General features: G+C 50.8%; 2 protein-coding genes and 1 pseudogene across 4 annotated transcripts; 2 read left to right on the top strand and 1 right to left on the bottom strand.

Annotated features, from left to right (window-relative positions):
* Positions 1 to 5,476: 5,476 nt before the first annotated feature.
* On the top strand, positions 5,477 to 8,799 carry LOC123047618 (uncharacterized; annotated as a pseudogene).
* A 1,709-nt stretch (positions 8,800 to 10,508) lies between these two features.
* Positions 10,509 to 13,965, top strand: LOC123047617 (uncharacterized). Of its 3 annotated transcripts, none has more exons than XM_044471201.1 (5): positions 10,509 to 10,818; positions 10,903 to 10,989; positions 11,375 to 12,337; positions 13,322 to 13,426; positions 13,536 to 13,965. In XM_044471201.1, the coding sequence occupies exons 3-5, from the start codon at positions 11,408 to 11,410 to the stop codon at positions 13,650 to 13,652; spliced, it is 1,152 nt and encodes a 383-aa protein (XP_044327136.1). In that variant the 5' UTR covers positions 10,509 to 10,818; positions 10,903 to 10,989; positions 11,375 to 11,407; the 3' UTR covers positions 13,653 to 13,965. The 3 variants fall into 3 exon arrangements, with proteins under 3 accessions (XP_044327136.1, XP_044327137.1, XP_044327139.1); XM_044471204.1 differs by having other exon boundaries at positions 10,555 to 10,818; positions 13,322 to 13,396; XM_044471202.1 differs by lacking the exon at positions 10,903 to 10,989.
* Positions 13,966 to 14,181: 216 nt separating this feature from the next.
* LOC123039772 (uncharacterized) lies at positions 14,182 to 15,344 on the bottom strand. The gene is made up of 3 exons (XM_044462788.1): positions 15,247 to 15,344; positions 15,037 to 15,137; positions 14,182 to 14,921 (listed from the first exon to the last, which is right to left on the bottom strand). The coding sequence occupies exons 1-3, from the start codon at positions 15,342 to 15,344 to the stop codon at positions 14,368 to 14,370; spliced, it is 753 nt and encodes a 250-aa protein (XP_044318723.1). The 3' UTR covers positions 14,182 to 14,367.
* Positions 15,345 to 18,580: the final 3,236 nt, after the last annotated feature.

Here is an 18,580-nt window from a genome sequence, read left to right as displayed (position 1 = left end):
CGCCCGCTGGGCCGCCGCCTCCACCGCCGCCCCAGCAGCCGGCTGCCTGGTCAGTCGGCGCAGTACGAGATGAGTACCCGGAAGATCATGGAGCCTATGTGGTGTTCACCAGTGTGGCTGATGATCGACGCATCAGGAGACTGCAGCAGCAAGAAGTAAACGCAGTAGAATCAGAAGCCCCGGAGTTTATGCATTGGTCCGAGAAGCCTATCAGTTGGAGCAGAGCTGATCACCCAGAGGTGATGCCGAATCCAGGCTCCTACGCCCTGGTTTTGAGTGCCACCTTGGCCACAGATAGGCGGGTTGCTCGCTTCTCGCGAGTGCTGATAGACGGAGGCAGTAGCATCAACATCCTGTACAAGGATACCATGGAGAAGTTAGGAATCAAGCAAAGACAACTGCAGAGCAGCCGGACTGTGTTCCACGGCATTGTACCTGGCCTTTCCTGCTCACCAATCGGCAAGATACTGATAGACGTCCTCTTCGGAGACAAAGATCATTTCCGCCGAGAGCCAGTTTGGTTTGAAGTGGTGGACCTCGAAAGCCCATACCATGCGTTGCTTGGCCGACCTGCTTTGGCCAAGTTCATGGCGGTCCCCAACTACGCCTACCTCAAGATGAAGATGCCGAGTTCCAAGGGGATTCTGACTGTAGCCGGCGACTACAGGAAGTCATCCGCTTGCGCGGCTGAGAGCAGTCGGCTGGCCGAGTCCCTGGTAATCGCAGCTGAGAAGCGGCTCCTTGATCGGGTCGTGGCGATGGCCGGAAAGCAGCCAGAGATGTCGCCCGACCCCAAGGAGTTGGAAGCTGAGGGTTCGTTCAAGCCGGCCAAAGAGACCAAGAAGATACCCTTGGACCCGGAGCACCCAGAGAGGTACGCTGTCATAGGTGCAAACCTTGATAGCAAATAGGAAGGCGAGCTTGTCGATTTCCTCCGTGAGAATCGGGACATCTTTGCATGGTCCCCTAAAGACATGCCAGTTGTACCGACGGAATTCGCCGAGCACAAGTTACATGTCCGACCCGATGTGAAGCCCGTCAGGCAGCCCTTCCGCCGCCAGTCAGAAGAGAAGAGAAGAGTCATTGGAGAAAAGATAGCCCGGCTCCTAGCGGCCGGCTTCATTATGGAGGTGTTTTTTCCAGAATGGTTGGCAAACCCGATCCTGGTGTTGAAGAAGAATAAGTAGTGGCGGATGTGTATTGACTACACAAGCCTCAACAAAGCTTGCCCCAAGGACCCATTTGCTCTGCAAAGAATTGATCAGGTGATAGACTCCACAGCCGAATGCGAGCTGTTGCGCTTCTTAGATGCATATTCAGGATATCACCAGATCAAGTGTAAGGGCATATTTATCCCCAAGTGGTTTTGGTGATTGATGACAATGCTTTTGCGGACTAATCGTGTGCGTTAAGTTCTTTCAGAGATGCATCCATTGGCACGAGACGATTTCCTCCCCTCGGTGTTTTATTCAAGACGGTGTAGCTCCTTCGTTTCGTTGTTGGTGGACTAGTTTCGTAGGAGTCACCGTACTATCAAGAGGGGATCCACTTTGGTAAGACTAGGGTGGAATCAACACGTACACATCCCTATCACACCCGTCGTCTTCCTTCCTGCCCCTTCTCTTCCGTACCTGCTCCGTTCTATGCCAGCGGTAGTACCGCGTGTTGGAAATATGCCCTAGAGGCAATAATAAAAGCATTATTATTATATTTCCTTGTTCATGATAATTGTCTTTATTCATGCTATAATTGTGTTATCCGGAAATCGTAATACATGTGTGAATAACAGAAACCAACATGTCCCTAGTAAGCCTCTGGTTGACTAGCTCGTTGATCAATAGATAGTCATGGTTTCCTGACTATGGACATTGGATGTCATTGATAACGAGATCACATCATTAGGAGAATGATGTGATGGACAAGACCCAATCCTAAACATAGCACAAGATCGTATAGTTCATTTGCTAGAGTTTTCCAATGTCAAAGTATCTTTTCCTTAGACCATGAGATCGTGTAACTCCCGGATACCGTAGGAGTGCTTTGGGTATACCAAACGTCACAACGTAACTGGGTGACTATAAAGGTAGACTACGGGTATCTCCGAAAGTGTCTGTTGGGTTGACATGGATCAAGACTAGGATTTGTCACTCCGTATGACGGAGAGGTATCACTGGGCCCACTCGGTAATACATCATCATAATGAGCTCAGAGTGACCAAGTGTCTGGTCACGGGATCATGCATTACGGTACGAGTAAAGTGACTTGCCGGTAACGAGATTGAACGAGGTATTGGGATACCGACGATCGAATCTCGGGCAAGTAACATATCGATTGACAAAGGGAATTGCGTACGGGGTTGATTGAATCCTCGACATCGTGGTTCATCCGATGAGATCATCGTGGAGCATGTGGGAGCCAACATGGGTATCCAGATCCCGCTGTTGGTTATTGACCTGAGAGTCGTCTCGGTCATGTCTGCTTGTCTCCCGAACCCGTAGGGTCTACACACTTAAGGTTCGGTGACGCTAGGGTTGTGAAGATATGTATATGCAGTAACCCGAATGTTGTTCGGAGTCCCGGATGAGATCCCAGACGTCACAAGGAGTTCCGGAATGGTCCGGAGGTAAAGAATTATATATAGGAAGTACAGTTTCGGGCATCGGGACAAGTTTCGGGGTTATCGGTATTGTACCGGGACCACCGGATGGGTCCCGTGGGCCCACCGGGTGGGGCCACCTGTCCCGGGGGGCCACATGGGCTGTAGGGGGTGCGCCTTGGCCTAGATGGGCCAAGGGCACCAGCCCCTATAGGCCCATGCGCCTAGGGTTTCCACCAAGGAAGAGTCCAAGTGGTGGAAGGCACCCCTAGGTGCCTTGGGGGGGAGGGAAACCTCCCCTTGGCCGCCGCCCCCCCTAGTAGATGCCATCTACAAGGGCCGGCGCCCCCCCTAGCACCCCTATATATAGTGGGGGAGAGGAGGGACTTGAAACACCAGCCCCTGGCGCCTCCCTCTCTCCCCGTTACGTCTCTCCCTTGTAGTATTGGCGAAGCCCTGCTGCTGTGACGCCCTGCATCCACCACCACGCCGTCGTGCTGCTGGATCTTCATCAACCTCTCCTCCCCCCTTGCTGGATCAAGAAGGAGGAGACGTCTCCCGTCCCGTACGTGTGTTGAACGTGGAGGTGCCGTCCGTTCGGTGCTTGGTCATCGGTGATTTGGATCACGTCGAGTACGACTACATCATCACCGTTCTTTTGAACGCTTCCGTGCGCGATCTACAAAGGTATGTAGATGCATCCGAAAGCTCGTTGCTAGATGAACTTCTAGATGATCTTGGTGAAACGAGTAGGAAATTTTCTGTTTTCTGCAACGTTCCCCAACAGTGGCATCATGAGCTAGGTCTATGCGTAGTTCTTCTTGCGCGAGTAGAACACAATTAGTTGTGGGCGTGGATTTGTCAACTTTCTTGCCGTTACTAGTCTTTTCTTGCTTCAGCGGTATTGTGGGATGAAGCGGCCCGGACCAACCTTACACGTACGCTTACGTGAGACCGGTTCCACCGACTAACATGCACTAGTTGCATAAGGTGGCTGGCGGGTGTCTGCCTCTCCTACTTTAGTTGGAGCAGATTCGATGAACAGGGTCCTTATGAAGGGTAAATAGAAGTTGACAAATCACGTTGTGGCTTTAACGTAGGTAAGAAGACGTTCTTGCTAGAACCCTAATTCAGCCACGTAAAACTTGCAACAACAATTAGAGGACGTCTAACTTGTTTTTCCAGCAAGTGGTTTGTGATATGATATGGCCAAAGTTGTGATGAATGATGAATGATCTATATGTGATGTATGAGATGTTCATGCTATTGTAATAGGAATCACGACTTGCATGTCGATGAGTATGACAACCGGCAGGAGCCATAGGAGTTGTCTTTATTCTTTTATATGACCTGCGCGTCATTGAGAAACGCCATGTAAATTACTTTACTTTATTGCTAAACGCGTTAGCCATAGTAGTAGAAGTAATAGTTGGCGAGCAACTTCATGGAGACACGATGATGGGGATCATGATGATGGAGATCATGGTGTCAAGCCGGTGACAAGATGATCATGGAGCCCCAAGATGGAGATCAAAGGAGCTATGTGATATTGGCCATATCATGTCACGTTTATTATTTGATTGCATGTGATGCTTATCATGTTTTGCATCTTGTTTACTTAGAACGACGGTAGTAAATAAGATGATCCCTCATACTAATTTCAAGAAGTGTTCCCCCTAACTGTGCACCGTTGCGACAGTTCGCTGTTTCAAAACACCACGTGATGATCGGGTGTTTTATTTAGACGTTCACATACAACGGGTGTAAGACAGATTTACACATGCAAACACTTAGGTTGACTTGACGAGCCTAGCATGTACAGACATGGCCTCGGAACACAGAAGACCGAAAGGTCGAGCATGAGTCGTATAGAAGATACGATCAACATGAAGATGTTCACCGATGTTGACTAGTCCGTCTCACGTGATGATCGGACACGGTCTAGTTAACTCGGATCATGTAATACTTAGATGACTAGAAAGGGATGTCTATCTAAGTGGGAGTTCATTACAATTTGATTAGATGAACTTAATTATCATGAACTTAGTCTAAATTTTTTACAATATGTCTTGTAGATCAAATGGCCAACGTAGTCCTCAACTTCAACGCGTTCCTAGAGAAAACTAAGCTGAAAGACGATGGCAGCAACTATACGGACTGGGTCCGGAACCTGAGGATCATCCTCATAGCTGCCAAGAAAGATTATGTCCTACAAGCACCACTTGGTGACACACCCGTTCTCCCTGCAGAACAAGATGTTATGAACGCTTGGCAGGCACGTACCGATGACCACTCCTCGCCGTCAAGGTGGCGGCGGCGCTTGGCTCCAGTCTCTGCAGTGGTGTGGCAGGACAGTCAGAAGCGGACGCGGCTGCTGGTGGGATCGGGCAGTTAGAAGTGGACATGACAACAGCCCGGACGCTCGCAACCCCACCCACCCACACACACGTAGTACAGACGCAAGCGAGAGACTTATCATCTTGAAATTTTACGAAGTCGATGGGAATGTCTCCTCCCACTGAACGCACGTCACTAAAGATCTTGAAATAATTGTAGGATAAACGCTAGCACTAGAACTTGAACTCTCGTGTGCTAGAGATACCACTATCCATCTGGTTCCCACCTGCTTCGATTTCTTTAACGGGATTGCACACACTAATTTCAAATCAAGAAAAATCTTGTGCACCTAAAAAAAGGAAAAGAACAAATCTTGTGCATAATATTTGCTAGTAGTATTATTTATAGTGGAGATTTTAACGCGTGAAAATCGGCATCACCGTCGTGGACTGGACCGGAGCAGGCTGGAGGCGGGGCCCACATCGCCGGCGGCCCCACCAAACAGCGAGCGAGCCAGCAGGCGACCACTGACTCTTCCGTCTTCCTCTTCCTCCCGTCACCTCGCCACCAATTAAAATTAAACAACGCCGGAGGCCGGAGGGAGAGGGGAAACAAAAGAAAATAAAAATCTGGCCTTGCCTTGCTCCTCCGGGCGGGCGATTCTGCTCCGGCGCCGCCAGGTGCTTCGCTTCGCTTCTCGCCTTGCTCCGATCCTTTGCCTGCCCGCCTCCCCCGTCCGTCGCCGTCGTCCCTCTCCGGCTCCACCAGGGTTCACTGCTCGGCTCCAAGCAAGCAAGCTAGGTAAAAAAGGATCTCCCTTTCCTACCTTCCGTGCGCTCCCCTGCTGCCTGTGGGTCGCCGGCCGTCTCACTGGATTTCTCTTCTTATCCCGTCTCCGGTGCCGCCGCAGGCGCCATTCCTGGGCTCCGCCGCTCGATTTCCTCACCCACGCCACGCCACGCCAGGACAGGTATCCCCTCCCATCCCCTCCTCCAGATTTATCTGTTTACAGCCTCTCTGCCCTGACCTGACCACTAGTCCGGAGTAATATCCATCCCCTTGTTGCTTATCTAGCCCGGATCCTGTTAATTTTGCTTGCGCCGTCCCCCGTCCGTCAGAATCAGAATCCCCTCCCTAGTTTCACCCTTTCACCTCTGCTGCCTGGTTGAGGGGCGCTCCTCTAGCTGCAGATTTGCATCTACTACCAGTTACTACTAACCCTGTGCTCTCATCTTAGCTCCACCCACTACTCATCATTATTTGGTTTGGGTGGGTTGCCCAGCGATTCCTCACTGAATCATTTCACCTCACTTACTGACAAGGATCTTGCTTCAGTTTCTTTCTCTCGTTAACTAACTATCTCTAGTCTGTACTGTCCTAGCACAATATTTAGTTACTCAACTTCGTTTTCTGTCTTCTTTTCCATTTTTTTACAGGTCAAGTGCTATATCAGCCACACTTTTAAGTTTTGAAGGTCACCACTAGCCCATTGGCTCGATGGGCGTCGAGGAGCAAGTTGTGCAGCAACCGGACGGCGGCGGAAAGCCTGATGCCGCCACCGCCAAGTCACCAACTCCGGAACACGGTCAGCAAAAACCGAGCAGCCCCCGTGTATCAACCTGCAGCACCGATAAAGATGACGGCCTTGCTCTCTGTCGGGTGTGCCACTGCGTGGAGCCTGATCTGAGAGGCGAGTCTGCACTGGGTTTCCTAGGCATTGTACCGCCTTCGCCAGACCCTTCGTGCACGAGGACTGACAAGGACCCAAGCAATGACGCCGCCAAGAAGTCCACCAGCAAGGATAGCTCCAATGTTCCAACATTTCTCGAGTTCATAAGCCCCGAGGGGGAGATCTTCAAATGCGCCACAGACATAGAATCAGGCCATTTGCAACGGCAAGACGACGTCGTGAACCTCGGATGCTCTTGCAAGAACGAGCTGGCCCTCGCGCACTACGCGTGCGCACTCAAGTGGTTCATCAGCCACGGGTCGACCGTGTGTGAGATTTGCGGAGATGTCGCCACAAACGTGAGGCCCGAGGATTTCAACATGGTGCTCGCGTCCTTGAAGGACTACGAAGCTCTGAGGGAAAGGACGTCCACCGGGGATCTGTCCTACTTGCACTACAGGGCAGACGCGTTGGTCGACCCGGTCGCCCTCGCGGCGGTACGGAGGCAGCGGCTCTGCGAGATATCGTCATGGTTCAACCCTCACAATACACATTTCGTGTTTTCTTAGAGGCACAACAACGAAGAAGTGCCAGTCAGCCCAAGTAATAATTCTGTAGACTATAGTGTTACGGCTGCGAGGGCAGCACATGCGAGGCGGAAGTTCGGGAGTAGTGGAGCTTTTGTTGCTATCGCCCTGGGTTTTGTTCTTCTTGCATGGTTCGTTGCTCCACATGTTGGCAAGGTATCGATCCCTCAAAGCTTCATTCTTAGTTCTGTGCATGATGTGGCATTACAAAGATAAAACTTGGTGCCACTCTTCTGAACAGGATCATTGGAAGTTCTTCTATTGTTTTTCCCACAAGTGCAGAACTGCAGATAGACATACCTTATACATATTTGTGTCCAAGTAGTTTTACATCTTGTGGTTCCTATCAACTTTATCTTCTGAATGTGGTTTGCATCTTAAAATTGTCAGTGCACATTGCTGTACTGCACCAACTCATGCCATTCAATGCAGTGTAACGATAGACAAACCTTATATTTGTGTTCGAAGAATTCTGAGATCAGCTGACGACATTTCTAGAGGCATAGACAACTGTTTTAATCTTGTACTTTCCCCAACTTTATCTTCTGAATGTGGTGTGCATCTTAAAATTATCTGTGCCCACTGCTATTCTGCAAACTGTCCGAAAAAGTATTTTCGGACGGAGGGAGTACTTGTGTATGTAACAATAGGCCTCTTCTTTTTTTTCCCACAAAACAGAGCAGTAGAGTAACGGCCAGTGACATGTCAGAAGTTAATTTGTACTGTATCTTCTTTATTAGTAAAAAGTTGTCTGAGAAGGCACTAAACTGTCTGTAGATCTAAGCTAAGCTAGTCTGAACTCTGAAGTACAGTACAAAACTTAGATGCAGCCTATGACTGCAAATGTTTTCATTTTCTCTGTTATTGTGTATGGTGTTATCTGCTTGCATAAACAATATTCCTGTGGGTCGAATATTGACCAGAAGTGTGACGCCTTTCCTCTTTTTTGGAATTTCTGTGCAGAGAGCTGCTGCAATCATTCTTCATATGCTTCTGGGAGGCCTTTGCTCATTGACTATAATAATCTCTCTAAGATTTGTTAGTAAGCTATGATTCTCAAACATACTTAATTGTTCAGATGATACTTGCTCTTCCAGTTTCCGCAATGGTGTGTAATTTTCACCATCCTGGTACATTTGCAGGTCTTCCCGAGAATCCAGTTTGGCTCGATCCGATGCTGGGCGATCCTGTTCGTGTCCTGGTTCCTCGTCTTTGGAGTGTGGGCCTCGCGAACCCGCACCGCCCGTCGCGCTTCATGATGATACCGAGTGTGCCCTCTGTCAGCCGTTGTGAGGATTTGGGACCGCGTCGCAAGAGTAGCGTCCACGACGGCGTTAGGTACTATTACCCCTGTCTATATTAGCCGCGAGCTATGCCATGGACGTACTACATGTTTGGGCAAGAAAACAAGGGGAGTTATGTTACTGAGTGTTGTGGAATCTGATGGTGGTTTCAGACATAGCTGGAGTAGTACTGGGCTGGCCAGTGTTGCAAAACAATACAGTAATGTATATATTTAGCTGTTTTTCTTGATTGAAAACATCCATAGCCTTGGATCTTTCTTCACCAGAAGAAGTGAATGAAGCTGGGCCTTTTATATGGTCTACTAAGAGTATTAGTCATGCTCCTTTTTATGGTCTGCTGCTCTTGGTGCATCTCTAGTAGACTCCGTAAAAACGCCTAAACTATAAAAAAAACCGGCGACTATATGGGTGTGCCCCCAAAAAGCCCAGAGCCTGTAAAGCTTTTATGGTGCCCCCCCCCCCTCGAGCAGTATAACTAGAGGTTCGTGCCCGTGATATGGGTTGAAACCCTATCCCCCCGCCGCCGCGATTCCCCAATCCCCTCTCCCATTTCTCGCCGCCGGTGAGCTAAATCCGCCGCCCCTCTACCCACTGATCTGCGACGATGTGGAGCTCTGGCCGGCGCGGTGGCGACGAAGACTCGGAGCGCAAGTGTTGTGTCATTGCTGACGCGGCGCGCAAGTGCTCGGCCAAACAGTACACAAATTATGGGCTCCCGGTGCAGGCGTCCCTCCTTCGCCGCGAGACGGAGGAGTACGACCGCCGCCATGCGCGACGCTTTGACGCGCGGAGCTCTTCCGGCGTGCCGTTGCTTTCGGTGAAGAGGGAGCCCGACGAGCTTCTTCCGCTCCGTGCCGTCAAGAGGGTGTCGGGTGAGGAGCGCCCGCGCGGCCGCGGCTTCATTGGCCCGAAGGACTACCTCATTGGGCCTGACGCGGACGCCCTCGAAGCGGCACTCGCCGAGCGCAGTGCGTGCGAGCAGGAGTAGTAGGACGCGCGTCGCCGGTGGGACGAGGAGCTCAGTGACCTCCTCTACGAGTAGGCGCTCGCTGCTGCACGCAAGTTCGACGCCAAGCAGGCGAGATGGCACCGCGAAGCCGAGGAGCAAGATAAGATGTACATCGATCTTGTCTCCCCCTCCGACGACGAGTGAGCGCCGCCGCCGCCGCCGCCGCCGCCGCCGCGTCGCTGTCGCACCCGGAGAGCTCCGATTTTGGCTAGTCTGGGATAGGGCGGCATCGCGATGTAAAATAACTGTCGAAATGTAGCGATGATCAAATTATGTATGTAGTATGTGTTCTTCATTTCGCCCGGGACTGCTTTTTTCAAAATTTATGGTTTCAAATTGAGTGCTCTGCTCGGTCGCATCCGATTTCGCCCCTCAAATCTCTGATTTATCGACCCTTATCCGCTATATAAGGGCCGTTGATATATGAAGGGGCTGTTTAGTTTGTGACTAACTTTGCCAAATGTTGCCACACGTAAAGCTAAGCAAGTTTGACTAACTTAGGTGAGTGTTTGGTTCAAGCCACACCTTAGGCAAGTCATACTTGGACCCCACATGACATACACACAAAAATGTGACAAGATTCCCTTAGGCTTGCCAACTTGTGGCTTTCATTTTTATAAACTAACCTTAGACAAGTTTGGCAAAAATATGTGACAATGCTAGGCCTAGAACCAAACAGCCCCGAAGTCTGTCAGAGATGCTCTTATCCTGCCATTGCCCTTGCGCGCAAACCGTGAGGTGTGGCTGACCTTGATGCCATGGCGATGATGAAGCACCCTGTCAATCACACCACACCGACATGTCTGGAACGGAGGGAGTAGTTAGGTGGAACCAACCCGTGGTTAAGTGGGCATTAGTATCGTCAGCCCATCAGGGTTTAAGTCATGATGCGGTCGACGCAGTGGCATCACCGTGGTGGATCAGGAGAGGAGCAGGAATCGGAGTGGACTGGACTGGAGTCAAGCTGGAAGTGGGGCCCACATCACCGCCAGATTCCGGCGGGCCCACCAAACAGCGAGCCGGCCAGCGACTGTCGGGTGACTGACTCTTCTCCCCCCTCCGTCTTCCATCTTCCTCTTCCTCCCGTCACCTCACCTCGCCACCAAATTAAAATTAAACAACGCCACGCCGGAGGGAGCGGAGAGGGGAAACAAAAATCTGGCCTTGGCCTCCGGGAGAGCAGATTCCGCAACCTCCGGCGCCGCCGCAAGCTGCTTCGCTTCGCCCCTTCTCGCCCCGCTCCGGCGGTCCCCCGCCCGCTCGCGGTCGCCGCGCCACCAGGGCCAGGGTTTCCTGCTCGGCTCCGAGCAAGCAAGGTACTAAAGGATCCGCCTTTCCTTTCCTCTCCTCTCCTTCCGTTCGCTCCCCTGCTGCCGTCTCACCGGGTTTCCCTTCCCCAGTTCCCCGTCTCCGGCGCCATTCCCCTTCCCCTTCCCCTCGGACTCCGCTGCCGGATCCAACTCCTCAACCACCACACGACAGCGCAGGTACCCCAGATTTACCGCCTCTGCCCTGTCTCCTCGTCTAGTGTTCCTCCCCTTCTCCTCCTTCTTGCTTATCTAATCTAAGCCGGATCCCAACTAATTTTGCGCCGTCCGTCACGAGTGAGTAGATTGCAACACACGCCGTCGAATGAGGTTGCTGCACAACACAACTCCACACTAGACTAGGCTAGACCGCATCCATTTCATCTGGTGAATGAGGTTGCTTGCTGCTGATTCACCATTTCATCTGGGTCACTGAATAATTTCACCTCACTTACTCACAAACATTTTTTTCTCTCATCATCAACTAGCTGCCTGTCTCTAGTCTGTAGTACTAGCAAGCCCACTGCTTGGTTACTCAACTGTTTTTTGTTATGTTTCCTTTCAGATTCTGAAGGTGGTCGGTCCGTCAGTTGGCGCAATGGGCGTCGTCGAGGAGCAAGACGTGCAGCAACCGGACACCGGCAGAAAGCCTGATGCCGCCATCGCCAAGCCGCCGCCTCCGGAAAGCGACCAGCAAAAACCGAGCAACCCCCGCGTGTCGACCTGCAGCACGGACAAGGACGACGGCCTCGCTCTCTGCCGGGTGTGCCACTGCGTGGAGCCTGACCTCAGAGGCGAGTCCGCTCTGGGTTTCCTAGGCATCGTGCCGCCTTCCCCTGATCCATCCAGCCTCAAGACCGACAAGGACCCGGGCAACGGCGCCACCAAGACTTCCATCAGCAAGGATAGCGCCAATGCTCCAACATTTCTCGAGTTCATAAGCCCCGAGGGGGAGATCTTCAAGTGCGCCACCGACATCGAATCGGGCCATTTGCACCCGCAAGACGACATCGTGAACCTAGGGTGCTCCTGCAAGAACGAGCTCGCGCTCGCACACTACGCGTGCGCGCTCAAGTGGTTCATCAGCCACGGGTCGACCGTGTGCGAGATATGCGGGAACGTCGCCACCAACGTGCGGCCCGAGGATTTCAACACGGTGCTCGCGTCACTCAAGGACTACGAAGCTCTGAGGGAGAGGACGTCCACCGGGGACCTCTCCTACTTGCACTACCGGGCGGAGGCGTCCGTCGACCCGGTCGCGCTTGCCGCGGTACGGAGACAGCGGCTCTGCGAGATATCGTCATGGTTCAACCCTCACAACACGCATTTCGTGTTTTCTCAGAGTCAGAGGCACACCAACAACAGCGAAGAGGTGCCAGTTAGCCCGAGCAATAACTCTGCAGACTATAGTGTTTCGGCTTGGGGGCCATCACACGGGGGTTCAAGTGTCGGGAGTACCGGAGCTTTTGTCGCCATCGCCCTAGCTTTTGGTATTCTTGCATGGTTTGTTGCTCCACATGTTGGCAAGGTAATTATCTACCCCTCAAAGCTTCATTCTTGTCTCTGCATATGCTGTGGCATTGCATTACAAAGTTAAAACTTGGTGCCTGCCACTCTTCTTCTGGACAGGAGTAGGACCGTTCAAATTTCTTCATAATTTTGTTCACAAGAGCAGATAGACAAACCTTATATAGGTATATTTGTGTCCAACGGAATCACATGCAAATACAATCATTTGAGATGAAAATCCAGCTTCACATCCTTTTCGAAGGAACCTGATGATATTGTTAGAGGCATAGAGCAGCTTTTATAATCTTGTCTTGTGGTCCGTATCGAATTTATCTTCTGAATGTTATGTGCATCTTAAAATTATCAGTGCATATTGCTGTTATGTACCAACTCATACCTTGTCATGTAATGATAGACAAACCTTACATGTGTGTTCAAAGAATTACATACATACAATTATTTGAGACGAACATTCAGCTGCCCATCCCTCCTAAGATGAACTGATGGCATTTCTAGAGACATAGGCAGCTGTTTTAATCTTGCACTTTCCCCCAACTTTATCTTCTGAATGTGGTGTGCATCTTAAAATAAATAAATCAGTGCCCACTGCTATTGTGCACCAACGCATACTTTTGCATGTAATGATAGGCCTCTTGCATATTTTTTTTCTCCTCAAGACAGAGTATTGACAGAGTATTACAGTAACGGCTAGTGATATGTCAGAAATTAATGTGTCTTGTCTTTACCCAAAAGTTGTGTCAGTAGGCACTGAATTTGTTTGTAGATCTAAGTTAAGATAGTCTGAAGCACAAAACTTAGATGCAGCTAGCCAGCCATGAATATATATTCTCAGGTTGTAAGCTCATCATGTTTGCGACTACAAATGTTTTCATTTCTCTGTATTGTGTATGGTATGATCTGCATGTATAAACCATGTTTATTGGATTCAAAATATTTGACCAGAAGTGTGATGCCTCTCCTCTTTTTTGAAATTTCTGTGCAGAGAGCGGCTGCGATCATCCTTCACATGCTTCTGGGAGGCCTATGCTCGTTGACTATAATAATCTCGCTGAGATTTGTAAGTAAACTAGGATGCTTAACATATATGGTTTGTTCTGAACTTTTTACTGCTAGCACTTGTTCAGATGATAGTTGCTGGTGGTGGCATCGTTTCTGCCTACTTTGGTGTAATTCCCGCCGTCCTTTTACATGTGCAGGTCTTCCCAAGAATCCAGTTTGGGTCGATGCGATACTGGGGGATCCTGTTCGTGTCCTGGTTCCTCGTGTTTGGAGTGTGGGCCTCGCGAACCCGCACCATCCGCCGCAATTCATGATTACATCGAGTGTGCCCTCAGTCAGCCGTTATGAGGATTTAGGACCGCGGCGTCGCAAAGGGTAGCGTCCACGGCAGCGTTAGGTATTGTCCTCCTTGTCTATATCCGCCGCTATATCATGGGTGTGTTTTTTTTGTAGCTGAATTATGTTCAGATGTATATGTTGGGCCGAGAAAACAAGGAAAATCTATGGTAGCGGGTGTTTTAATGGTGGTGGTCTGCTACTCGTTTGAGATGCAGATAGACTGCTGCTAGTTATTCGGCATTGTGGATATGAAAAATGATATGTTGTTATATATTTTTCTTTTGCTAAGACTCCATCCATCCATAGTCCTGGACTAGATCTTGAGAAGAGAAGTGAGCCTGGGTTGGGCATCTTGCCACGGCGTGCCTGTGCCTGGTGGTGGTGCCCTCTGACGGCTCGGTGCGGCTGTCGCTCGAGCCGAACTGCCCTTGTTCAATGCCGGCGCCTTCTATACCCGCCGCTAGCTATACATACCATGGACTTATTATTTTGTTGGCTGGGGTATGTAAGATGTGCATGTTTGGTCAAGAAAACAAGGGGAGTTATGCTGGTGAATTTTCTGGAATCTGTTGTTGGTCTCAGACATGGCTAGAGTAGTGCTGTTCAGTGTTGCAAAACAATACAACAATGTTCTTGTTGAAACCTCCATAGCCTTGGGTCTTCACAGAAGAAGTGAACCGTGGGATTGTTTCAAGCTCTAAGAGTACTCCTGCTCCTTGCACTGGCCTTGCGCGCGAACCGGGAGGTGTGTGTCACCTTGATGCCGTGGTGATGGTGAAGCTCCCTGTGACTCCCATCATGCCTGTGGCTCACCCTGGGCTCCTTCCCCTCCTTGATGACGGCGTCGGAGCGACGGCTGACGCCGACGGTGACCCGGTGGTTCCTGGGCCTGAGGGACCTCTCCAGATAAACCCTCCTCCTTGACACTGATGATCCTTCAGAGTTGCCATGCCTCGCCGCGGCATGTCTTCTATGCCTACCAGCAGTATCCTCTGGCGGCTCGCTGTCACTGTCGCTGGAGGAGAAGTGCCCTTGTTCGATGTCGTCGTCGTGGCGTGGGCGCCTTCTTCTCGGTCGTCTCTGCCGTGCGTGCTTGATGCTCCTCATCTTGTTGCAGATACGCGCGCAGCCGTGCTTGCAGGCGGAGGAGCAGCAGGAGAGGCAGGAGCAGAGTATCTTGGAGATCACATGGCCGACGCAGCGGCATATGCCCAGCTTGTAGACGACGTAGAAGAAGAGGAGCACTGCATTCTTCATATGTCATTTGTAATGCAAGCAGTAGATATCCTTAAGCAGTGGCATGTAGTATATGTGCATTTGTGTGTGTCTCTGTTGTGGAACCACTCTTGCTTTGCTTACCAAGGTAGAGGAGGAAGAGCGTGACGGCGGTCTTGGCGAGGCTGGCGACGCAGAAGTTCTCGACGTAGCAGAAGATGTCCCATGTTGGGCCACAGACCGTGCTGCCATGCCATGGCCGGCGAGGAGATGAGAGGTTCGCGGTCAGTAGAAAGAAGAAGGGAAACTGAATGAATGAATGTGGGAGGGTGTTGAGTGAGCCAATGTAAAAACCTGCATGCCTTGCCGGAGAGGAAGTCGATGGGCTTGGAGAGGAGGCCGGCGAGGACCTTGGTGAACCCCGACACCACCGACTCCAACACGTTCCCCATTTGCTTCCTGCCATTCGCATCGTCGGTTTCATCATCAGGTACGCAGTGATCATGAAGGTGAGAAATAATTGCTACCTGCAGGATGGTTTTGGTGCCGATACGATGATGCTAATGGAGTCGCCGGCCGGAGTTGTGTCACTCTTAATTTGCGTGTCCGCCGGAGAGGGAGACAGAGAGAAGGCTAACCGCACCACGGCCTCTGTCTTCCTATTTTTTTTCCTCAAAACAGAGGCGGAGCAGAGCAGTTCTGAACCGCAGCATCGTACTATATGTTTGTAACCGACGCGCCTGTCCCGATTCGTATCCCCAATCCGCCGCCGCACCCCCGGCGACCTGACTGAGCGCCAGGAACACACACACCCACCGACCATGGCCGCCTCCGAGGCCGGGTCTATGATGGGCAGGGTGGCGCGCGAGTGCGAGTGCGGCGGCGACATCTCCGCCTCCCAGGAGGACGCCCTCGCCGCCTCCCCCTTCCTCGGCGCCGCCGGCGACCACGACGAGGACTCGGAGGCATTCGCCACCGCTCTCGATCTCTCCCAGCAGCAGCAGGAGGAGGACGCCGTCACCATGTGCACCCTCCCCTCCACCCCTTCCCCCACCAGGTCGCCGTCGCCTCCCTCCCCGCCCCCGCGCCGGAAGCCGAGGGTGTGCGTGAGGAAGGTGAGGGTGAGGGGCGCCAAGATCCGCACGCCGACACCCAGCCCAGACCAACAGCCGGAGCAACCAGAGGAGCAGCCCCATGCGGATGCGGATGCGGATCCCCTCTACAGGGCGGTGCAAATGGTGGGCGCTCTCACCGGCGCCACCACCGACAGGAGCAGCAGCGGCAGCAATGAGAATGGCATGGAGGACTTCCTCACGCTCGCCCGCCGGCGCGGCCTCCTCTAGCCACCCACCCTAACAGCCAGGAGCAGCAATGAGGATGGATGCCGTCAGGTCAGTCAGGTAGTACAACACAACGGAGATCCACTGATAAGCAAGAACCAACACCTGCTGGTGCTTGGCCATGGCGCTCAACATTCATACATTCAGTCAGCCAGCCATGCCTAGGAAAGATGTAATCATATTGATTAGACTAGATTACTGCAACTCAGACGCTTACCGCCAGCCATGTCTGTTTTCTTCCTTCAATCCAGTGCCTGGTTGATGATTGCTCCATGGAATCTAGTAGAGTACTCCCTCCGTTCAGAAATACTCGTCATCTAGATACATCCTTTTTGTCCATTTTGATGACGAGTATTTTCGGACGGAGGGAGTACTAATTTATCACCAATGAATATACTAATTATATTATATGTTCATCACTGCTCAATGCATCAGGCAGGCAGGCAGGCTCATGCTCATTGTTTTTCCAAGTACATTCACGATCTTTCATATACAGCGCGTTAAGCTCTTCCTGCTGGTGTTCAACTGGGCAATTTACTTCTGCTAACATAAAACACAACCACACTAACTGTCAATCGTTGGGATTTTACATAACTATAAAAGAAATAGGGATTTTATTTTTTAGCCATGATATATAACCATGAGAATGCCACCGAACCGACCGCTTGATGAGTTTTCGACATTTTGCAACATAAAAGTCGATTGTACCAACTTCATTCATTCATTCATTCATTCATCCACCTCTGCACTTCATAGCCAAATGCACCAAGTGAATTTAGTTTTACCACAAGTTGTCGACCAAGCTCCCTCTTTCAGTCCAGGGGACTCACCAACACACCAACTGAATTTCTGTCTGTCTGTCCTCCGCCGAGTTAACTCAAAGAGATGGAACGGAGGAGATAAAAGAGAGTAACCTCTACACACTAGTTTTTTCAGGCAATCAATGCCAAATTTTCATTCTGCTTCTCCAGCAACAAATGCTGGTTTATTTATTTACTTTTTTTTTTGCAAAAAGGATCAAATCTATTATAAAGATTCATCGGAACTACAAAGCATCTCAATCATAGTAAAAATTGCATCGAGGTCCATGAACCCCGAACGACCATTGCATACAACACTTCTGGACCATGTACAGCGCAGCGTCCATGCAACACACTCATGACTGTTCCGACGAATGAAACATGTCACAAACTAACTTGTTCACTTGTGCAACACATACTAGTACATCACAAGACCAGAGCAAGGTTTATACCTTTTTTTTATAACCAGAGCAAGGTTTATACTAGTAACATTTTCTTCCCCCTAAACCTGCTTGTCAGCATTGACATCCACTATACCTATCTTCTCCTGAGTTCCAAGAATTTCACTCAGCCAAGATGCTTGGTTAGAGCATCTCTAGCTGATCCCGGAAAACATCCCCGGCCCGGGAAATAACCGTCGTTTTAAGGTTCCAGAGCGGAAAAACGACCCGAGCAGGTCCCGGAGATAGGCCCGGCCCAGGGAGCGGTATATTCAACCTCGAGTCCCACATATGTCCATTTTTCGCCGCCCCATTTGCCATTTCCCCTATCTCTCGCGCGAGTTGGCGGGAGTGACATTTCAGCTCCTTTCTACCCGCCACCGCCGTCGATCTCCTCGTCCCCGTGCCACAATGGCATGGAGCACCCGTAGCCACTGCCCATTGGTTTTCATGCCTCACCGATCCCATCGGTGTTGCCTTGAGATTCTGTGTCTCCCACGGCCAACTTCTCTGCTGTCGCGCCAATCCCTTCCACCTCCGGGGTGAAACGGAATGGCAAGGCAACACGTCCTCCATGAAGTAAGGACCCTTCCGACCATGGGCACCATCCCCCCTCCCGCGCACGGGGGTACCATCTCGGGTGCCGGCTCGAGGACGGGCGCTTCCTCCAACCCCTCTGGCAGACGGGCTAAATCACAAGCCAAGGGGCCGAGGAAGGGCAAGGCAACGGTGGCTGGAGGACGGGCGCCTCCTCCACCCAATCCGGCGGCACATGTACCCCGCGATCCTTTCAACTCCACCGGCGTCCACAACATGTTCGATCAAACGCCAGAGAGGTAAAATTTCTTGATAAAAAAATATGACATCCGATTTGAAGCGAAAATGTGAAATACAATTTTATTCTATAATATTGGTCAAACATACATACGAGTTGCACAAACATACGCCGCAAAAAAAGAGAGGGGTACTTGTCAATTTTATGTCTGAAAATAATAGATGTCATTTCACAAAACATACACCATAATAGAAAGGAGATTTCCACACCCACCCTTGCCAAAAGAAGCTGACATATAACGATTTTGCATAGTAATAATAGTAGTAAAATGGA

The sequence above is a fragment of the Triticum aestivum genome, chromosome 2B (genome assembly GCF_018294505.1).
Source record: "Triticum aestivum cultivar Chinese Spring chromosome 2B, IWGSC CS RefSeq v2.1, whole genome shotgun sequence".
Lineage (NCBI taxonomy): Eukaryota > Viridiplantae > Streptophyta > Magnoliopsida > Poales > Poaceae > Triticum > Triticum aestivum.
The sequence above is the reverse complement of the archived record's forward strand: the minus strand, read 5'-3'. Positions and strand labels throughout refer to the sequence as shown.